This window comes from Panicum virgatum, chromosome 3K (assembly GCF_016808335.1).
Source record: "Panicum virgatum strain AP13 chromosome 3K, P.virgatum_v5, whole genome shotgun sequence".
In the NCBI taxonomy this organism is placed as follows: Eukaryota; Viridiplantae; Streptophyta; class Magnoliopsida; order Poales; family Poaceae; genus Panicum; species Panicum virgatum.
The window spans coordinates 61,370,821-61,390,695 of record NC_053138.1 but is presented as its reverse complement, the minus strand read 5'-3'; the positions used below and the strand labels follow the sequence as shown (position 1 = coordinate 61,390,695).

Below are 19,875 nucleotides of genomic sequence, written 5' to 3'. Positions count from 1 at the left end.
AATATCTCACCAATTTCAATCATCTACTTGATTTCATACTCCTTTGTGAGTGTTGAGAAATCAAAGGGATGGCTGAGATTAGCATGGAACACACTGCATTCATCGGGGTGGGGCTACCTGGACCGGTATTCTTCTTTTTTCCTACTTACTATGTTTGTGAACATTAGGGATGAAAGCGGTCGGGAACGATCGGGAAAACACTCTAACCACTTTCATTTTCATATTTTTATTTGGGAACGGGTACGGAAACGGGAGAGCTCGGTCGGGAAAACGAAATCGAATGCAAGGGAAATCGAAATCGAAACAATTCGATCGGAAGCATGTCGGTCGGGAAGCGGTATTTAAAAGCGGGAACATTAAGCGTGTAACCACTTCAAATGTTGAACTCAATGCAATATATTCAACCATATACATACATAACATATAGACAAATAAAACTATAGTCTATATAGATAAATAGCATCACGTGCCAATGTCGCAACAAGTAACAAGATGTTCAGTGGCTTCATTCTGAGCCAAGCCAAGGACGATGGCTTCATGCCTCCTGACAACCTGAGCGGCGAGCGCAGGGGCAGGGACACAGAGCGTCAGGGCAGCCCAAGATGGTGGCCAACTGATCCGCTACTGGATGGGGTCGACGATGACAGCCCGTGGTGGAGTGATCCTGGGCGCTTGGCCTGGGCGAGGGATTGGAGGGGGTCGTGGGCCGTCATCCTTGGGCCGCGGGTGTGTTGTGTGGGCTCCAATGCTGAGGACTCTCTAAATTCGGGAATACCGCAGGAATTTACCGGATGAAATACGGGATCCGCGAATTCGGTCGGGAAAACCCTTCAACCGTTTTCACCAAATTTTCCCGAATTTTTTTCCTAATTTCGTTTTTCCCGAAAATGCGGTATTCGATCGGTAAAATCGGGATACAGCGTCGGTCGGTACGGGATTTTCCCGTTCCCACTTTCATCCCTAGTGAACATGATGAACACCAACCAATACTCAAAGTCTCCAAAAAAGAGAAAGAAAATCAAAGTGGTGGTGCCGCTGCTGCTACTGACCCCTGTCGCAACTGAAGCGGTGCCGCCGCCGCCGCCGCCTGTTGCAACTGAAGATGGGTGGTATACAGCATTAGGCGGTGACAAGAATGTCGCCACCGGCATCCTTGCTGGCAGGCTCGGCAGCGGCGCCTCTAGCAGCAGCACGTTGATGGCCTGCCTGATGGACGGCCTCAGGCTCCGGTCAGGGTGCGTGCACCACAGCCCGACGACCATCACCGCCTCCATCTCCCGGGCGTCGAACACACCCTGGAGCCGCGCGTCGGCGGCGTCGAGGATGGCTCCCCTGCCGTAGAACTCCCACACCCATTGCACGATGTGGATGAAGTAGTCGTCTTCCCCGTCCTCTTCCCGCACCAGAGGCCCAATCATGTCGCCGTCTTCCCCGTCCTCTTCCCCCACCAGAGGCCCAATCATGTCTTCCCTGTGGCGAGCCACCGGTGGCCGCCGGCCACAGGCGATCTAGAGGAGGACGACGCCGAAGCTGTAGATGTCCGACTTGGTGTCGGCCCGGCCGGTGGTCATGCACTCCGGGTCCATGTACCCCATGGTGCCGGCGACCACCGTGGTGTGCGAGCGCCGGCCGTGGTCAACGAGCCTGGCGAGCCCGAAGTCGCCGAGCTTGGCGTGGAACGACGCGTCCAGCATCACGTTGCTCGGCTTGATGTCCCTGTGAAGAACGCACTGCTCCCAGTCCTGATGCAGGTACAGCAGGGCCGACCCCAGCCCCAGCACGACGTCGTGCCGGAGCGGCCATGGCAGCGCCGGGTCGCTGTAGAGGTGTGCGTCGAGGCTGCCGTTGGGCATCAGCTCGTACACGAGGAGGAGCTCGCCGCCGCCATGGTACCAGCCGATGAGCTGCACGAGGTTGCGGTGCCGCAGCCGGCTGATGATCCTCACCTCCGAGGCGTACTCCTTCCTCCCCTGCTTGGAACCCTTGGACACTCTCTTGATGGCGACCTCAATGCCCATCTCCTTCAGGAATCCTCTGTACACCGACCCGAACCCGCCTTCCCCGAGCTTCTGCTTGGCGGAGAAGTTGTCGGTGGCAATGGCGAGCTCGCGGTAGCGAAACTGCTTCTGCCCGGCCCCTTCCTCGAACTCCTCTTCCATCTCCCTCTCTTCCTCGAGGAGCTTAGCCTTGTTCCGCCGTCGCCGGAGGAGCCACAGGGAGAAGGCCAGGACTATCAAGAACAAGGCGGAACCGACGCACATGCCGATCACGATCCCGTTCTTGGAAGATGAGGAAGCTCCTGTGGATTTGCAAAAGGTAGGAGTATGACATGGGATAATTCCTCAGCGCGTCAATGTTGTTGCCGCTGGGGGAAGGTGCAGCATGGACATGTAGTTTACCTGGAGCTGGCAGCGCCGGCGCCGGCGGCAGGGTGATGTCGAGCTCCTGGCCGACCTGGTAGCGCAGGTAGCAGCTGTACCCCCTGACAACGCCGCCTAAGGTGTTGTTTGCGAACAGGTCCCTCAGCCTGTCTGTGTAGCTTGAGATACAGTTGGAGCACTCGCTGGCGTTGAGGTCCCTGGTGCACTGCGCCAGACCGTACATCCTCTGTGAGGCCGAGTACGGCGTGCTGCCGTTGGCGAACCGCAGCGGCGAGGCGGCGACGCCGCCGGTGAGCTTGCTCATCAGCGGCACCCAGGCTGCTCGCGCGTTCTCCGGCGTGATGGGCGCCCCAGGGATGGGGTTGGGGTCGTACACCCTGTACAAGACGGCGAGGTGGGCGGTGGCCGGGATTGGCGTGTCCGAGTACCGGAGAACACCAGCTGTACATGGCGCGTCGTACACCAGCTGTACATGGCGCGGACGCTCCGGCTGCCCGGGCACACCGTCGTGATCCTGGCTGGCGCCCGGGAGAGGCAGTCGAAGCACGCCGTCGCGTTGTAGTCGGCGTAGCACATGATGAGCCCGAACACCTCGTCGGCACCCGCCCCGGCTGCCCTCGTGGAACCGGCCGCCGCGGGGAGCGCGGCGAGAAGCTGGTCCAGGTTCTTCTTGTACTGGCTACCGGCCGTGTAGTTGTCCGCCGCCGAGCAGTCAGGCGGCCACGACGGCCGCAGGATGCCGTCGTCCTTGCTAGTCGCCACGGCGCGGAGCACAGCGATGGCGGTGATCGCGACATGGAAGAGGAAGGAAGCCATATGGCCAGGGACACCGTTGCAGCTTGTGCTGTTCGATGAGGGACTTAATTTGGCCTCTCAAAATACAGGTGCTCCTCCTTTGGCCTCCTTTCAAAATACAGGCTTCGCATTATTTGAGCAGTTTCTCTAGCAGGCTTGACATGAAGTCTTCGACGACTGCCACGATCTTTACTGCTACATTAACAAGATTCCATGAAGGACGGCAACCGGCACGGACCATGCCGCTACGGTGAGGCCTGGCCGCACCCACCGTTCCATCAATGTCAAGCCAGCAACCTTCAGGGATGCGCTCTCATTGGCCACGAAGCAACAAAGCCTGCCCGGACCAACCCTAACATGGCTCTAACATGGCTGCACAACTAAAAACTTTTCTACAATATCCATCACATCGAATCTTCCGACACATACATAGAATATTTAATGGAGTTGAAAAAATAACTAATTACACAATATAATTATTTCATACGACATGAATCGTTTAAACCTAATTAGTTCATAATTGAACATTAATTGTTAAATAATAACAAAATGTGCTACAGTACTAAAACCCAAATTTTTCCGCGAACTAAACACAACCTAAGTTTTGTGTAAGATATTTGATTAAATTGATTGGCAACGGCACATGAAACTTTGTTCGGCTGCAACCAGCCAATAGTGTTTTTCTCTCACACCAAACTAACATCAGCCACCAGCCAGCTAGCAATATTTTTCTTTCACAACAAATCAGCACCTGCCACATCTAGAACAGAGTCTGATTGGCACCGTACAACCGTGTCTTCAGCAGCCAAGAGATTTGCCTTCCTAAGTTCCTATGGTGCAGCAGAGCGTTGTTGAAATTCATCTTTCCTTTTATCCTTTGATTGATGACAGTATTTCCATGTCTCTGTCTCTCTGATATCTGTGTTACCGATGGACTGCAAGAAGGATATCGTAAAATGGTCGGACCCCATGTTGTAAATGCGATGTCAAGAAAAAAAAAGCCTATGTCAGTGTTAACAACCCTATTTAGTTTCTGAGTTCTGCCACTAGTTCAGTAAATTTTTCCATGAAAAAAATAGGTACGCTCAGACAGAGTACCTGATCTTCTGGCTCAAGCGTATCGACGCCAATAGGCCGTGGAAAATTTTGGGCCTGTGGATTTCGAACAAGTACAGTGGTCCAAGCGATGTTCATTGCTTCCTTCCGTTGACATCGAGCTGGGCGATGGCAACCTGTCAGATTTTTGGCTCGGCCAGACCTCTCCTTTCCCTGATCGCAACTGACTTTGGCAAGCTCATCAGACCAAGGATTCGGAACACCAAGGGCGGCTGCCGCTGGAATCAGGATATCTCATGCACGCTCGCTGTCCAAGCTCTCTCACAGTACCTAATCCTCTGGCATGCTGTAGAAACCGTCGATTTGATACACAGCTCTCGTAAGTATTGACGAAAAAAAAAGTAAATCTTACCATTAAGAACATGAAAAACAAAATCCATACTAGACACAAAAATTCGTCAGAACAAATTAAATTTGATGCTACATTCAGTCTAGGCCGTGTTTGGATGTGCCCGAAAATTTTTTTGCAAAAACTTTTCGCAACTTTGACAACTAATTAGATACATTAAATAAAGTCTAATTACAAAAGTACTTCCACAACCATAGTTACTGTAGCAACGCTGTAGCTAATAAGGCCTTTGACCGCATGATTGAAGCATGGTTACTGTAGTATTACTGTATCTAATTATGGATTAATTAAGCTTATCTATTATCTTGATACAATAGTATTAAAAGAAGCCATCACGTTCGCCGAGAGGACCTAGAAATTCTCACGTTAATCTAAAAAAAGAAAGGATTTGCACCGTTGGATTTTAGGAAGATCTAACGGTCTAAAAAGCTCAAGAGTCATATCAAATATAATTAATAAATAGCTAATTTTGGAATTTAAAAATAAGGAAATTATAATATGACCAAAGAGTTCATGCCCAATAAAATTACTAAATAGTAAAATTTGGAATTCAAAATTAAGGGCATTAATAGTCAGCTAAAGAGTCTATATCAAATATAATTAATAAATAACTAATTTTGGAATTTAAAAATTAATTTAATAATAAGGAAATTAGAATATGATCAAAGAGTCCATGCCCAATAAAATTACTAAATAGTTAAATTCGGAATTAAAAATTAAGGACATTAATAGTCAGCCAAAGAGTCTATATCAAATATAATTAATAAATAGCTAATTTCAAAATTTAAAAATAAGGAAATTAGAACATGATCGAAGAGTCCATGCCCAATACAATTACTAAATAATTAAATTCGGAATTAATAATTAAGAAAATTAATAGTTGGCCAAAGAGTCCATATCAAATATAATTAATAAATAGCTAATTTTGGAATTTAAAAATAACAAAATTATAACATGACTGAAGAGTCCATGCTCCATACGATTACTAAATAGTTAAATTTGGAATTATAAAATAAGGAAATTAATAGTTGACCAAAATATCCATATCAAATACAACTAAACAAATAACTGTTTAAAAAACTCTAGAGTCTATATCAAATATAATTAATAAATAGCTGATTTCGAAATTTAAAAATAACAAAATTAGAACTTGACCGAAGAGTTCGTGCTAAACATGATTACTAAATAGTTCAATCCAGAATTAGAAAAATAAGGAAATTAATATTTCATCAAAAGTCTATGTCAAATACAACTAAATAAATAGAAAAAAATTAGTAGTTAATTTGTATATAGAAGAAGCAAATTAGAAAGAAAAATAGCTAAAGAAATACTATAATCTACATGTTATATTTGTAAGTGGCTATTAAAAGAAGACATCACATTTGTTGAGTGGGTCTAGATATTTGTAAGTGTATATTATGAATAATATACATATATAAGTTTAAAATTTTAAAAATAGAAAAACAATATATCAAAATAGAAAGCTAAATTTTGAATTAAAATTGAGTTCCATGCAAGTATGCAAGAGTGAGTGAAGATGTTTTTTTTTAAGAGAGTGAGTGAAGACGTTGGCCGTGGTAATTCAGATGCAAAATCGAGCCAAAACCAAGCACCACCACCCATGGTTTGGTGACCATACGAGGAGGTGACAAAATATCAAGTGGTAGTCAACCTTGCATGCTAGCTTGCGCTGCATGAGGTCATGACATCCTTTGCTGGCAACCGAGACAAGATATATAGTGGCTAAACCTGATAGGGGAAAGAATACAGGATAAGATGCGAGGAGAGGGAGCGAGATTGAGCTGGTGGAGTTCAACGCATCCGAGCTGGTCATATGCGTCGATCGATGTTCTGTGATAAATGTACTATGCCAATACCAAACTGACATGCTAGAACAAGGGATGCAGCATGTATGTTGCTTTATTGGTGGTGATAGCACTCACGCTCGGATATTAGTGACATGCTTTTTTGTTTTGATCATCGTCAAGCTTGCAACCGCAAACTTGGATGGTTACTTGCTCGGTGCTTTGGGAAGCTAGGACATGAAATTCGGCCTCTTTGTGGCCGTCGTCATACTGGTAGCTTTTGGCATGCTAGACATAGGAATGTCCACAAGTAGTTCAGGGATCTGTTTTGTGGCCAGAGCGAGAGCAAGCATCACAGACGATTCATTTGGCATTCCGAGTAGATCAAAGCAGACTTTGGAAGGTCAAGAGCAGAGAGATGAATCAGCGTTGTTGGCGTGGCAAACTTTTGCTCAAAGAAGTAAGGACAAGAATAGATTTGTGATGAACTAAGTAGAAGTCTCAAATCTCCCAGAAAAAAGGCTTCTTTGTAACTTTGATTTGTTTTCATCTCACGTTTATAAATATCTCACAACAGACCCTGGCAGGTGGCTTGGTGGATTCATACGAAGTGACAAGGCTTGCATACATGATGCCTATACGTCTATTGGAACATCAGTGGTCAGCCGACTAGTAAAAACAAAAAAAATAGTGTGTTTGGGCAACCATGGTAGTTGCCATAGAAACGGAGTTTGCGTAGACGCCATATCATTCATGCCACCAGCCACCTAGGGGAATATATGGTGCAAAAATATACATGAAGGCATGGCAACAGGGGCACAATTATTGTCCTTCACGCTCCAAAAACAAACTGCGCAATGGAGGAGAGAAAACACCATACTGATCATTATATATGGAGATTGGATATAGGTTCCTGTTGCTGCCACAAGGTAAATTAAAGAGGTCATAAGTATAGGATTCGGAAGAATCAAGACTTTAGACATGGGGTGGTCATTACAATAGAAGCTAACAGCTTATGAACTTTGGAATTTCGATGGCTAGGTCCATCTTTCCACAATAAGACTATAAAATTTCAATTAGTAATTCAAATGCAACCATTGTATCTTCTATTTATAAATAATCTAATCATTTTCACTAAATGCTTTGATATGCCAACCCCTCTCAGCAATAAAACATGTAATATAAAAACTGTTAACTCGGTCATATCTTCTTTTTACGATCTAAGCATAATTTAACACCACAACTAAGACTCTCTGACTAAAATTACAAGATGTTTCTTTGTATTCTCTTTTAGCGTGAATTCATATTGCACAACACATGATGTGGTGACAAGAAAAAAAAAGACCACACCTCAATCTGACCAATATAGACAAAACAACACAATAAATAAACAAAACCGAACAATATAATTAATATTTTTTTTAAAAGAATATAAAAATTAAAACTAGCTGCCGCGCTATTTGCGCGGGGCACCGCACTAGTTAGATTCGGATCTTAAAGTTGCACCTATTTGTGAAAATTTTTTACAAATAGACATCATCTATTATTTTATTATTTGGCCAACAAACGGAGCCTCCACGTTCGCTCACAAGGCTTAGAAATTTCCACGTTAATCGAAAAAAAAATTACCCACCACTGCCATTATAAAAATAAACCTAAAATACCCCTATAGTAGTTCCTATATTACCCACCTCTACCATCATCAATTAATAAAAGAACAAGAGAAAAAAAAAGAGTGTTTTCTTCCCAGCTATGTCCAGCCCCAGATGCCGGTGGCGGGCAAAACCCTACATCGATGATGAACTCCGCAACCTGCGGAATACGACCAGCAGGACCTGTCTAGCGCTACGATGTGCACAACGACCTCGACCAGCCGGACAGCGGCAACCCGCGGCCCAACGCTAGCGAATCAGGGAGCACCTGTACCCTAGATCGGCGCGGCCGCATAGCGGCAGTGGGCGGGCGACGCAGACGGACCCGAACTGCGGGCTGACGATGCCGGACGAGGATGCGTACATGCCAAGGCTCATGGGATACGTCAGCTTCGAGAGTTCAACTACTCCTTCTACGACATCATCAGGCGCGGCTATACGAGGACGGCATCGGCCGGCATGCTCATGCCCGTGGACATCGAGTTCAGCCTGCCGGAGCTCCGCGATGGCATCACCGCCGCCAAGAGAGCAAGGTGTACACGCCGCCGGCGTCGATGACTGGCTGCACCGAGGAGTGGGTCTGGCACCTGGCCAAGGCCTACGTCAACGTGCTGGCACAAAGGGCAACAGGCACGCACTGGCTCAACACCCATGCCGTGATGATGGAGCCATGCTTCGTCATCGCCAGCTCGCCACCAACCATCGCCAGTTCGCCACCAACCAGCAGGTTAGACATATAAACTCAACTTTGCCTGCTACCTTTTGCTATAAATTATTTATAATATACAATTGAGATATATTTTTATAAAATTATATTCTAAGATGAATCTTTTTAATACAATTTTAACATGTCAAACTCAACACATATAAACTTTATTTATAGTCAAAGTTTAAAACTGGAGGGAGTATTCATTTGCTAGATGACATTTAATTTCTAGAATTTCATAAGTTGTTTTCCAAACATTTATAACAACATTTAAATAATAGCAATATACAAAATTTTAGTCAAACTAGCCGCGCAAATGCGCGGGTCGGGTCACCTCCCTAGTTTAATACAACAATTCTTTTTTCGCAAAAAAAAATTTAGCCAAACCAAACAATGTCCTGGTGTAAAACCATAACCATGCTGTGTGGTCATTTCAGCAAGGTAGATGTCTCTGTCGTGCTGCTGGACTGGGAGGTGCCGGTGGTGGTGGCGCTGCTGCCGCCTGTAGCCACCGAAGATGTGTAGTAGAAAGCGTCAGGTGGGGGCATGTAGGTCGCCACCGGCATCCTCGCCGGCAGGCTCGGCGGCGGCGCCTCTCGCCGCAGCACGTTGACGGCCTGCCTGATGGACGGCCTCAGGCTCCGGTCAGGGTGCGCGCACCACAGCCCAACGACCATCACCGTCTCCATCTCCCGGACGTCGAACTCGCCCACCAGCCGCGCGTCGGCGGCGTCGAGGATGGCTCCCCGGCCGTAGAACTCCCACACCCATTGCACGAGGTGGACGACGACGCCGTCTTCGCCGTGGCGAGCCACCATGGGCCGCCGCCCGCAGGCGATCTCGAGGAGGACGACGCCGAAGCTGTAGACGTCCGACTCGGCGCTCGCCTGGCCGGTGGTCATGCACTCTGGGTCCATGTACCCCATGGTGCCGGCGAGCACCGTGGTGTGCGAGCGCCGGCCGTGGTCGACGAGCCTGGCGAGGCCGAAGTCGCCGAGCTTGGCGTGGAACGACGCGTCCAGCATGACGTTGCTCGGCTTGATGTCCCTGTGGAGAACGCACTGCTCCCAATCCTGGTGCAGGTAGAGCAGGGCCGATCCCAGGCCGAGCACGATCTCATGCCGCAGCTGCCATGGCAACAGGGCGGCGCCGGTGGCGCCGCTGTAGAGGTGCGTGTCGAGGCTGCCATTGTGCATCAGCTCGTAGACGAGGAGGAGCTCGCCGCCGCCGTGGCACCAACCGATGAGCTGCACGAGGTTGCGGTGCCGCAGCCGGCTGATGATGCTCACCTCCGAGGCGTACTCCTTCCTCCCCTGCTTCGAACCCTTGGATACCTTCTTGATGGCGACCTCAATGCCCATCTCCTTGTGGAATCCTCTGTACACCGACCCGAATCCGCCTTCTCCGAGCTTATGGTCGTCCGAGAAGTCGTCGGTGGCAATGGCGAGCTCGTCGTAGCGGAACCGCTTCGGCCCGGTCCCTTTCTCGAAGTCGTCCTGCATCTCCGGCTTGTCGTCGAGGAAGTCGCCCTCTTCCAGCTCCCGCTCCCTCGCTTGGTTGTTGAGGATTCTTGCTCGTTTCCGCCGCCGTCTTTGACGATGAAGCCATATCAAGGAGCCCAGGACGACGAAGGACGCAGCTCCACCAACAGACAAGCCTATCACAAGCCGTGTCTTGGAAGACGATGATGGTTCTGTCGGCGGCGGCACAGTCGCCGGCGGCAGGGTGATATCGAGCGCGCCCACCTGGTAGATGAGGTAGCAGCTGTACCCCTTGATGGCGCCGCTGGTGTTGTTGTGGAACTGACCTTCCAGCTGGCTGATGTAGTTGTTGATGCACTTGGAGCACTCGGTGCCGTTGAGGTCTCTCGTGCACTGCGCCAGCCCATACATCTCCTGCGAGCTCGAGTAGGGAGCGGTCTCGTTGGCGAGCCGCAACGGCGAGGCGGTGACACCCGCCGTGAGCTTGCTCATCAGCGGCAGCCATGCGCCCCGCAGGCCCCGCGAGGTGACGGGCTCGCCGGAGACGTACACGGCGAGCACGGCGCCGAGGTCGGCGGTGGCGGGGATCGGCGCCGCCGAGTACCGGAGCACGCACGCGTCGTACGCCGCGCTCACGTTCCGGCTGCCCGGGCACACCGTCATGATCCCCACCGGCGCCCTGGAGAGGCAGTCCTGGCACTGCGTGGCGTTGCGGTCGGCGAAGCACATGATGAGGCCGAACACCTCGTCGGCGTCCGCGCCGGCGCGGCCCTTGTAGAACCAGCCGTTGTCACCGGCCGCCGCGGGGAGCGCGGCCAGGAGCTCGTCCAGGTTCTTCTTGTACTTGCTGCCGGCGGTGTAGTTGCCCGTCGTCGAGCACGATGGTGCAAAAGGCCGCAGGACGTTGTCGTCCTGACCAGCCGCCACAGCCCAGAGCGAGGCGGCAGCGGCCAGGAGGATGTGGAGGAGAAGGTCGGAAGCCATGGCCGGCGGCCGGCCGGGGACGCCGTCGCTTGCTGCTGTTTTTTTGTGATCCCTTTCCTCCTCGATTGTTTTGTTGCAGTGGTCAAAAGTGTTGCTCTCTTTCTGAATCGTGCAGCCGGCAGATGAATAATCTAGTGGATCGGGTAGGTTTTGAGCTGTTCAACTGTCGTATGACGATGGAGAACTTGGCAATGCCTGTCCTGGTGTGCAAAATGTCTCATAGATGAGATAGACTGAATCGTCCAAAGGGAACTGGACAACGATGAGCGCTCCTGCCGCTCTCGAGGGCGTTGACTCCGGTGCCCCTGCACCGTCCGGGGACCCGCCGCCGCCCTCCTACCGTCGACTAGCCTCCTCTTCCCCGCCCCTCCTCCCTCTCCCAACATCCCTCACCCCCTATTTTGCGCCCCTAGGTGCCACTGTCCCTCTCCCCCCACTCCGGCGGCGTTCCCTGCGGCGCCCCAGCGCGAATCGCAGCTCGGCGTCGGCAACTCCTGCTCGCGTGGTTCCGGCCGGGGCGCCCCCGCGGCGGGTTGCTCCGCGCCATGCCACTGGTCAATCGGCGTACGCCGCCGGCGCCACCCGGGGTGGTGATGCTCCGCGGTGGAATCCGTTTGGACACCCAGGTGCGCCCTTCTGTGACTCTGTTCTTCTTCACTTACATCAGATGGTTATCCCGGCCCCTTCGGGAGCTCCAGATTCCCCGGACTCTAGCTTCTGGATTAGGCCGGATTCGGGCTCCGTCGCTCCCTCCAAGGTCCAGGTGGCCAACACCCTGAGCTTTTGTTTTTCTCGGCCCCTACACCGGTTCGAGGTGAACAGCCATGGCCCCGATCTGTTCTCTGCCAGGGCTGCCGACAAGAACTTAGCTCATTTCATCATCTCCCGTGAGAGATGCAAGGTTGGGAGCGTGTCCTTGCTTCTCTTCCCCTCCCTTCTCTCTGCCATGGCGGCCGGCGATCGCCGTCGCGAGTGGGAAGATGACGTCATCTCTGAAATTCAAAATCCGGCAACCGCGAAGCAGCCCGGCCCACCGCCCCCCCCCTCGGGGCCACCCACGGACGGCCCGGCTGATGAGGAACTCGCTGGAGAGCTCCACGCGTCTGACTGCATTCACTCCTCCAACGCCCCCTCTTGTCAGAGGCACTTTTCTCCGCCTCCGCAGGGGCACCGATCCCCCATGAAATCTGGAAAGCTCGATCTTCTACAGGACCTCTCCCTCACCAAGAGTTCGGTAGCACTGCAGCTCATTCATCCCCCAACACTGCCGCTCCACAGACCCTGCATTCAACCCGCGAGCTCAGCGGCGATCCTGCGGAGAGCGCACTGAACGGAAGTCTTATCGGCCCCACGCCGCTCGCCGTCGTCTCGGCCCCGTCCCATCCAGGCACGGCGCGGCCATACCTCCGTGCTTTGCTCTCCTCCGCCGCCGCGCCTATAAAGACGGCAGATGGCAGCAAGCTTCGCCGTGCCCGCTCCTTGCCCTCTCTTCACAACCAGTGCTTTCGGTGCCTTGCCACTGATCACCACGTCGAGGCGTGCAGGGACCCGGTCTGGTGCCGGCAGTGCCTCCGCTACGGCCACCGTAGCAGAGCGTGCTCAATGGCGGGGCAATCCGCGTTCTGGGCAAGGATCGCTCGGCATGCGGCGTTCACGTCCAGCGACGACTCCCCGTCGCCACCTCGCCCCCGCGCGCCTGCCCCCCCGGTGCGTTCCCGCCTGGGGCCGCGGCGGTCTGGCGCTCTCCGATGGCCGACCATCGGTCCTCAGGCCCGGGAGCTGTCCCTCCTTCCCCCACCACCTTCTCCCAGTCCCGTTCCCCTTCTGCTCTCAAGGAACAGCACCGCTTTCCTTCCATCCGGTTTGCAGATGTCGCCCCTTCTCCTGTCACCTCCACCATTCACCACCCCCGCCCCCACCGTGCTTGGTGTGCCGCCACCCCTTTCTTCCCCGTTCGTCCTGCCCCACCTGCTGGCAATGATGCCGCCGACGGACATGACTTCGCTGAGGTCCACATGCCCGCTGTCGACATGGAGCCCTGCCGGCGCCTCGCTTACGCCTTTGTCAAGCCTGAGTGCGCAGACCCAGGGCTCTTCATCCGCACTGCCCTGGAGCAGCGCGGCGGTGACCCTCCCGTCCGGCTGGCTGCCTCCTCCTATGGGTCCATGATGGTGGTATTCCGGCACCCGTTCTTCCATGAGGAGACGCTGCGACGCGGCCCGCTCCAGCTGAGTGGGTGTATCCTGCGCCTAGTCCGCCATGAGGAGGCCGACTTCAGGTTCGTGTGTCGGTACCGTCGGCTTGCGGTGCTGGTTGCGACCAACTTCCCGCCAGAGCACTGGACCCGGGAGCGCATCACTCGCGCGTTCCATGTCTACGGTCAGGTGTGCTGCGTCGACAAGGAGTGTCTAGAGACAGTGGGGGACCACCCACCAGACTGCGACTACGGTGCTGACATTGCTGATTACTCAGCTGTCCGTGTGCTGGTCCTCCTCGACAACGAACGCGTTGTCAAGCCATTCCTGGTGGTGCGGAACTTGGACGGTGGCCTGGCGGGCATCGCCAGGGTGCGCGTCGTCAAATTCTGGGCGCCCCCTGATAGCGCCCCGCTCCCCAACGAGCACAACTTCTCCGACTGGGGTGACGACAACGGCGACGCTGCTACGCCTGGGCGCGCGACTGTGGAGCGTTTTGACCCTCTGGGGCGAACATTCGCTCAGTGTGGGCGTTCCAGTCCCACCCGGGCTGGTCACCGCGGGGCCTTCCCACAACATCCTGGTACGTGCCGCGCGCTCGGCCCGCTGCTGTTTCCGTCCGTTCCCCTCTAGACTCTTGTTGCCAGTGCAATGTCTGCGCTTGGCCGCACTCTCTCCCTTTCTGGTGTTCCACAGCTGGTGATCCGCGATCTTCCGACACCTATCCGGCCAGCCACGCCTCCGCCACCTGTCCGCCTGGCCACGCCTCCATCTCCGTCCCTTCTGGAGATTGAGGAGGCTCGTCATTCCCCCTCGGGCGCCCCCTCCCTGGAGGACATACTGCTCGAGGAGGAGCACGAGGTCAGCATCAGGCGACGTTGCGCGCGTCGCAAGCGCGCTCAGGACAGTGCTGCCAAGACGCGTCGGCACAGTCTCCGTCTCACCACCAAGGAGGATCCCTTCTACGTCGACGCCACCTCCAAGGCGACGCGCGTCAAGGCTGCCCAGCTGGACCTGACACGGGCATCTGCACGTATGAAGGAGGTTCTCGCCTGCTCCGGTATTCTACAGCGTCCTGCTCCGCCCAAGATCACCTCAAGCAAGCTGCGCTGCCTGGCCCGTGTGTGCGACATCCCTGACCTGCCCGACGAGGAGGTGGGCGAGGTCGCCTGATGCTCTATGATGCTTATAACTCATGCTGTGTACGCCCTACTAGGGGTTGTCCCTCCACCCGGCATGATCCTGTTCTTCATGACCGGGCTGCTCCTCCTCTGTTGTGCGAGCGTGTGAGTCCTTGGCTTGATGCTTTGCTCAGCCTCCCGGCGCTAGGTCGTGAGTGCTCGGTGATTCGTTCTGTGTGGTTGGGGTCCCGGCTTGGTGGCGGCCGGTGTAACTTGTATGCCTCCTATTTGTGCTGTGATCTCGGTTCAGTTTCGTGGTTGGGGTCTCGGTTTAGAGGCGGCCGGTGTAACTTGTACGCCCTCACATTTGTCCCGTGCTTAATGTTATGTTCGTTCAGTTATCTAGTGTCTCCCTATCCCCCCCCATGAGTAAAACTGTGTTGACGCTCCTTAGCGCCCCAATTTGTATACCGCAAGCGCACGGTTCGTGTAGCTTTTCCCTTAGAGTATTCCCTCTTGGTTTATCAATCCGTGGATCGACAAAGAACTACCTAAGGTTTTCCATCTAATCTAATGGATCTATCCTAACATGAAGCATTGATTGCATATAAATGGTAACCTTTAATAGATATGAGTGATATGTAAAGGTTGATCTCATCCATGAACATAGGCTTAATCATAGCAAAACCAAAGATATGACTAGGCCTATCGTCATCTAGTTGTAGTTCAAGCTAACGAGCGAATAAATCATGCATCTCAATCAAAAGCATCTTTAAACCCAAAATCTCCAATCTGATCCCTAGATACTCCACCTACTTAGTGGCAACGCCCTGTCACGACACCGCCCCTTTCGACAAAAGTACCCTGAAGCAAGTCGAACCCCCTTTGGTAGTTCCACCATGAACCTCTAGCCACCATGACTACAAGATCATGCTAAGCGATCTATCTCGATAATAGATCTAAGATGAAGCAAACCCAAAGAGAAGAACGAAATCGAAAGAGAGAATATGATCGCTAATAGATTCGGAAGACATGATTATCATTACTCACATAATAGATTCGTTTGGATCATCGCCGCCATGTGCACACCATCGATGAATCCAACTAGCTCTTGAACTCCGCCATGGCACAACCACGCAGGGAGGCCACGACGGCTAGGGTCGGCCTAAGCCATCTCCTAGACAACTTCGAAGACTTGCGGCGGCCGTCGTCTCCCTCCGGTCTTGGCCCTAGGTTTTCGTCGAGTTCTGGGTGGATGGATGCTTCGAGTTGAATAAGGTGCGAGCTATTTATAAGCTGAGGAAGCCACCGGTCGAAGGGGAGGCCAAACCGCCTCAGAAACGGGCTAGGCCGGCCGGCCCCATGGGCCTAGGCCGGCCGGCCTACCCCCTTTCAGGCTCGCCTCGGTCTCATCTTTCGCGTGCAGACTCCTCGCATCTTCTAGAGTTTATGTCCTTCACGATTGCACCCCTTTGGACGTCGTTATCTTGAAGATATCTTCGAGGAAAGGATAGGATAGGGAATCCTTCCTTAAATCTTCATTTGCTTTGCTTAATCCCGAAGTATCTTGATCTCATCTTCGTGGGCTCGGTCCTTTGAGCTCTCTTGGAGGATGGATGTGCGTGAATGGGCTTCGAATCAACATGGGCTTTGGTCCTCCCTTTGGGCTTTGGCCTTCGTCTTTCTCCGTGTTAGCGCTCGATCACGGGCCTCGTCATTTCATGCTCCAAAATAGGCAAAAAACCTGCAAAAACGAAGTTCCTCCAAAATATATGTGCAAACGTGAAAATGACCAATAATTAGGCTAGGGTTAGGACGGTTAGTGATTTTGATATTAAATTCATGCCATTATCAAGAATAAACAAAGGATAAAATGGATACTTAAGGAGCGCCAACATCCCCCCATGCTTAAACCTTGCTCGTCCTCGAGTAAGTCCAGGAGCTTTGCTTATAAAGAAATCAGTGTTGCCCCTCAATGTCCTCTCTGCACTTAGTCATACATAACAAGATATATTGCTCTCTCAAGTATTTAGCATTTGAGTTCATATTGTGACCGGCTACTTTTTCATTATGGAAGATAGACTAGCAATTAAAGAACAAGCCACAATAATAAATAAATGCAATGCTCTCAAACTTAAGCGAACTTCAAACCTTTACCTTGTTTCATCGTAAAGAGTTTTCAAAAGAATGCATATCAAACATAAGTGAGGTTCTCTTGCAAAAGATCATGGAAATACTCATCTCATCAAGTCGCTCAAGCCTATATTAGATTGTCTTCAACCTATTCTACTCATATATAAAAGTGGAAGGCTTATGTGGAGCTTGATAGGTAAAAACAATCCTAGCAAAACATTATACTTGAAATATTATCAAACTAAGAGAGAGATCTAATGGAATTACCGAGACTAGTCAAAAAGGCCATTGGAAAATAATGTTGGAGAGGGGGAAAGCTGAAATACACACATTTAGATAGGTGGACATGTGCAAGTGGCAAATGGATGATCCCGAGACACAAATGAAGTTCTCGTTATCGGATTGCACATGGTTGGAAGATTTGAGTATAGAATAGTTCTTCAAAGTAGCTTGGAAAATTAATGAAGCCAAAAAGAGCTAAGGAGCATTTTATTCTTCTCTTTTTTTTTTCTTTTTCTATCAATTTTCTATTTTCCTCTTTCTTTCTTTTTTTTCCTTAGAACTTTTGATAACATAAAATACTTACCCAGCCATCCCCCATGCTTGAACGAATGCTCGTCCTCGAGTATGAATAGTGATGCCCGACGTGTTTGTACCCGTTGCCATCCCTAGTGGATATCCAGCGAGGTTTGTAAGATTCCCGAAGTAGAAACTCACAATGCATGGATAAATAGGCTAGCAAAAAGAAGGTTACACAAAAAAAATGGAATGACCAGCTTCTTAGTCTCGTACCAAAGAAATCAATCTTAATCCAACTCATCAAAATATAAGTTTGCAATCTAAAGGTTTCATCATGAAAGAATATGTATAGGCTTTGGTAGGTAGAACTTTGCAAGAGATTCACAAATGTAGATAGCATAGGAATTAAATTTTCAAATTAAACAACACAAGGTGTAAGGTCATCGGTAGACTTAAATCAAAGAGCAACATAGAATATGTGGGTTTAGAATTTAGTCATTTAACCTCCACAAATAAAAGAGCCGGTATTTAATCATTTTAATTCCATTTAATTGAGAGCAAATGGTCAAGTCATATACAACATAGCGTAGGTAAAACAAAGCAGCAACTTTCATCATTTTTCCATAAGCATAAGGCATTGCCAAAATGTATCAATCTGGTGAGCACAAATTATGGTGATCCTACACTTATTGAAAATAAAAACAAAACTATGTTGTCCTCCTAGAAGCCATGTGATAGATTGAGAGATATATACAAAGGTTGCATCTATGATTAAAGGCATATATGTACAGGCATTTAGAAAAAGAGAGAGTTGAGGAAGAATTACCGTCCTTCTCGATGCTCGTAATGAAGTGTAGCGCGGCCTCCCCCATACTTAAGCATTGAGCTAAGCATGGAAGAAGAATCATGAGCATCTTGTGGCAACTGTGATTATCTTACTCTATGAGATCTTTCTTCCTTGTCCACGAAATCCTCCCCCATGCTTAGCATGATGCTAGGCGTGGAAGGAGAAGATGGACCATCTTGCAATTCTTGAAGTCCTTCCCGTGCGTCTAGCATCACGTTGCTCGGCTTGATGTCCCTGTGAAGAACGCACTGCTCCCAGTCCTGATGCAGGTACAGGCGTACAGCAGGGCCGACCCCAGCCCCAGCACGACGTCGTGCCGGAGCGACCATGGCAGCGCCGGGTCGCTGTAGAGGTGTGCGTCGAGGCTGCCGTTGGGCATCAGCTCGTACACGAGGAGGAGCTCGCCGCCGCCATGGTACCAGCCGATGAGCTGCACGAGGTTGCGGTGCCGCAGCCGGCTGATGATCCTCACCTCCGAGGCGTACTCCTTCCTCCCCTGCTTGGAACCCTTGGACACTCTCTTGATGGCGACCTCAATGCCCATCTCCTTCAGGAATCCTCTGTACACCGACCCGAACCCGCCTTCCCCGAGCTTCTGCTTGGCGGAGAAGTTGTCGGTGGCAATGGCGAGCTCGCGGTAGCGAAACTGCTTCGGCCCGGCCCCTTCCTCGAACTCCTCTTCCATCTCCCTCTCTTCCTCGAGGAGCTTAGCCTTGTTCCGCCGTCGCCGGAGGAGCCACAGGGAGAAGGCCAGGACTATCAAGAACAAGGCGGAACCGACACACATGCCGATCACGATCCCGGTCTTGGAAGATGAGGAAGCTCCTGTGGATTTGCAAAAGGCAGGAGTATGACATGGGATAATTCCTCAGCGCGTCAATGTTGTTGCCGCTGGGGGAAGGTGCAGCATGGACATGTAGTTTACCTGGAGCTGGCAGCGCCGGCACCGGCGGCAGGGTGATGCCGAGCTCCTGGCCGACCTGGTAGCGCAGGTAGCAGCTGTACCCCCTGACAACGCCGCCTAAGGTGTTGTTTGCGAACAGGTCCCTCAGCCTGTCTGTGTAGCTTGAGATACAGTTGGAGCACTCGCTGGCGTTGAGGTCCCTGGTGCACTGCGCCAGACCGTACATCCTTTGTGAGGCCGAGTACGGCGTGCTTCCGTTGGCGAACCGCAGCGGCGAGGCGGCGACGCCGCCGGTGAGCTTGCTCATCAGCGGCACCCAGGCTGCTCCCACGTTCTCCGGCGTGAAGGGCACCACAGGGATAGGGTTGGAGTTGTACAAGCTGTACCAGACGTCGAGGTCGGCGGTGGCCGGGATTGGCGTGTCCGAGTACCGGAGGACGCACGGGCTGTACATGGCGCGGACGCTCCGGCTGCCCGGGCACACCGTCGTGATCCCGGCGGGCGCCCGGGAGAGGCAGTCGAGGCACGCCGTCGCGTTGTAGTCGGCGTAACACATGATGAAGCCGAACACCTCGTCGGCGCCTGCCCTGGCGCTGCCCTCGTAGAACCAGCCGTTGTCGCCGGCCGCCGTGGGGAGCCTGGATAGGAGCTCGGCGAGGTTCCTCTGGTACTGGGTACTGGCTGCCGGCCGTGTAGTTGTCCGCCGAGCAGTCAGGCGGCCACGACGGCCGCAGGATGCCGACGTCCTTGCTAGTCGCCACGGCGCGGAGCACAGCGATGGCGGTGATCGTGACATTTCTTTCTATATGTTAAAGCCGCACGCCTCGGCCGCACCTCATTGGACCACGACAGTAAAAAAGATTTTGACCGTTCGATCTATATCTTAT

General features: G+C 51.7%; 1 protein-coding gene and 2 pseudogenes across 1 annotated transcript; all 3 read right to left on the bottom strand.

The window, feature by feature from the left end:
* Positions 1–587: 587 nt before the first annotated feature.
* On the bottom strand, positions 588–3,264 carry LOC120701141 (annotated as a pseudogene).
* A 5,767-nt stretch (positions 3,265–9,031) lies between these two features.
* On the bottom strand, positions 9,032–11,388 carry LOC120700089 (L-type lectin-domain containing receptor kinase IX.1-like). Its single transcript, XM_039984266.1, has one exon. It carries the CDS (start codon positions 11,267–11,269, stop codon positions 9,233–9,235), a length of 2,037 nt encoding a protein of 678 aa, XP_039840200.1. The 5' UTR covers positions 11,270–11,388; the 3' UTR covers positions 9,032–9,232.
* A 3,591-nt stretch (positions 11,389–14,979) lies between these two features.
* On the bottom strand, positions 14,980–19,827 carry LOC120701140 (annotated as a pseudogene).
* Positions 19,828–19,875: the final 48 nt, after the last annotated feature.

Bases quoted from the DNA above. Each gene is read 5' to 3' on its own strand.
- LOC120700089 (XM_039984266.1), bottom strand. From the start codon at position 11,269: ATGGCTTCCGACCTTCTCCTCCACATCCTCCTGGCCGCTGCCGCCTCG.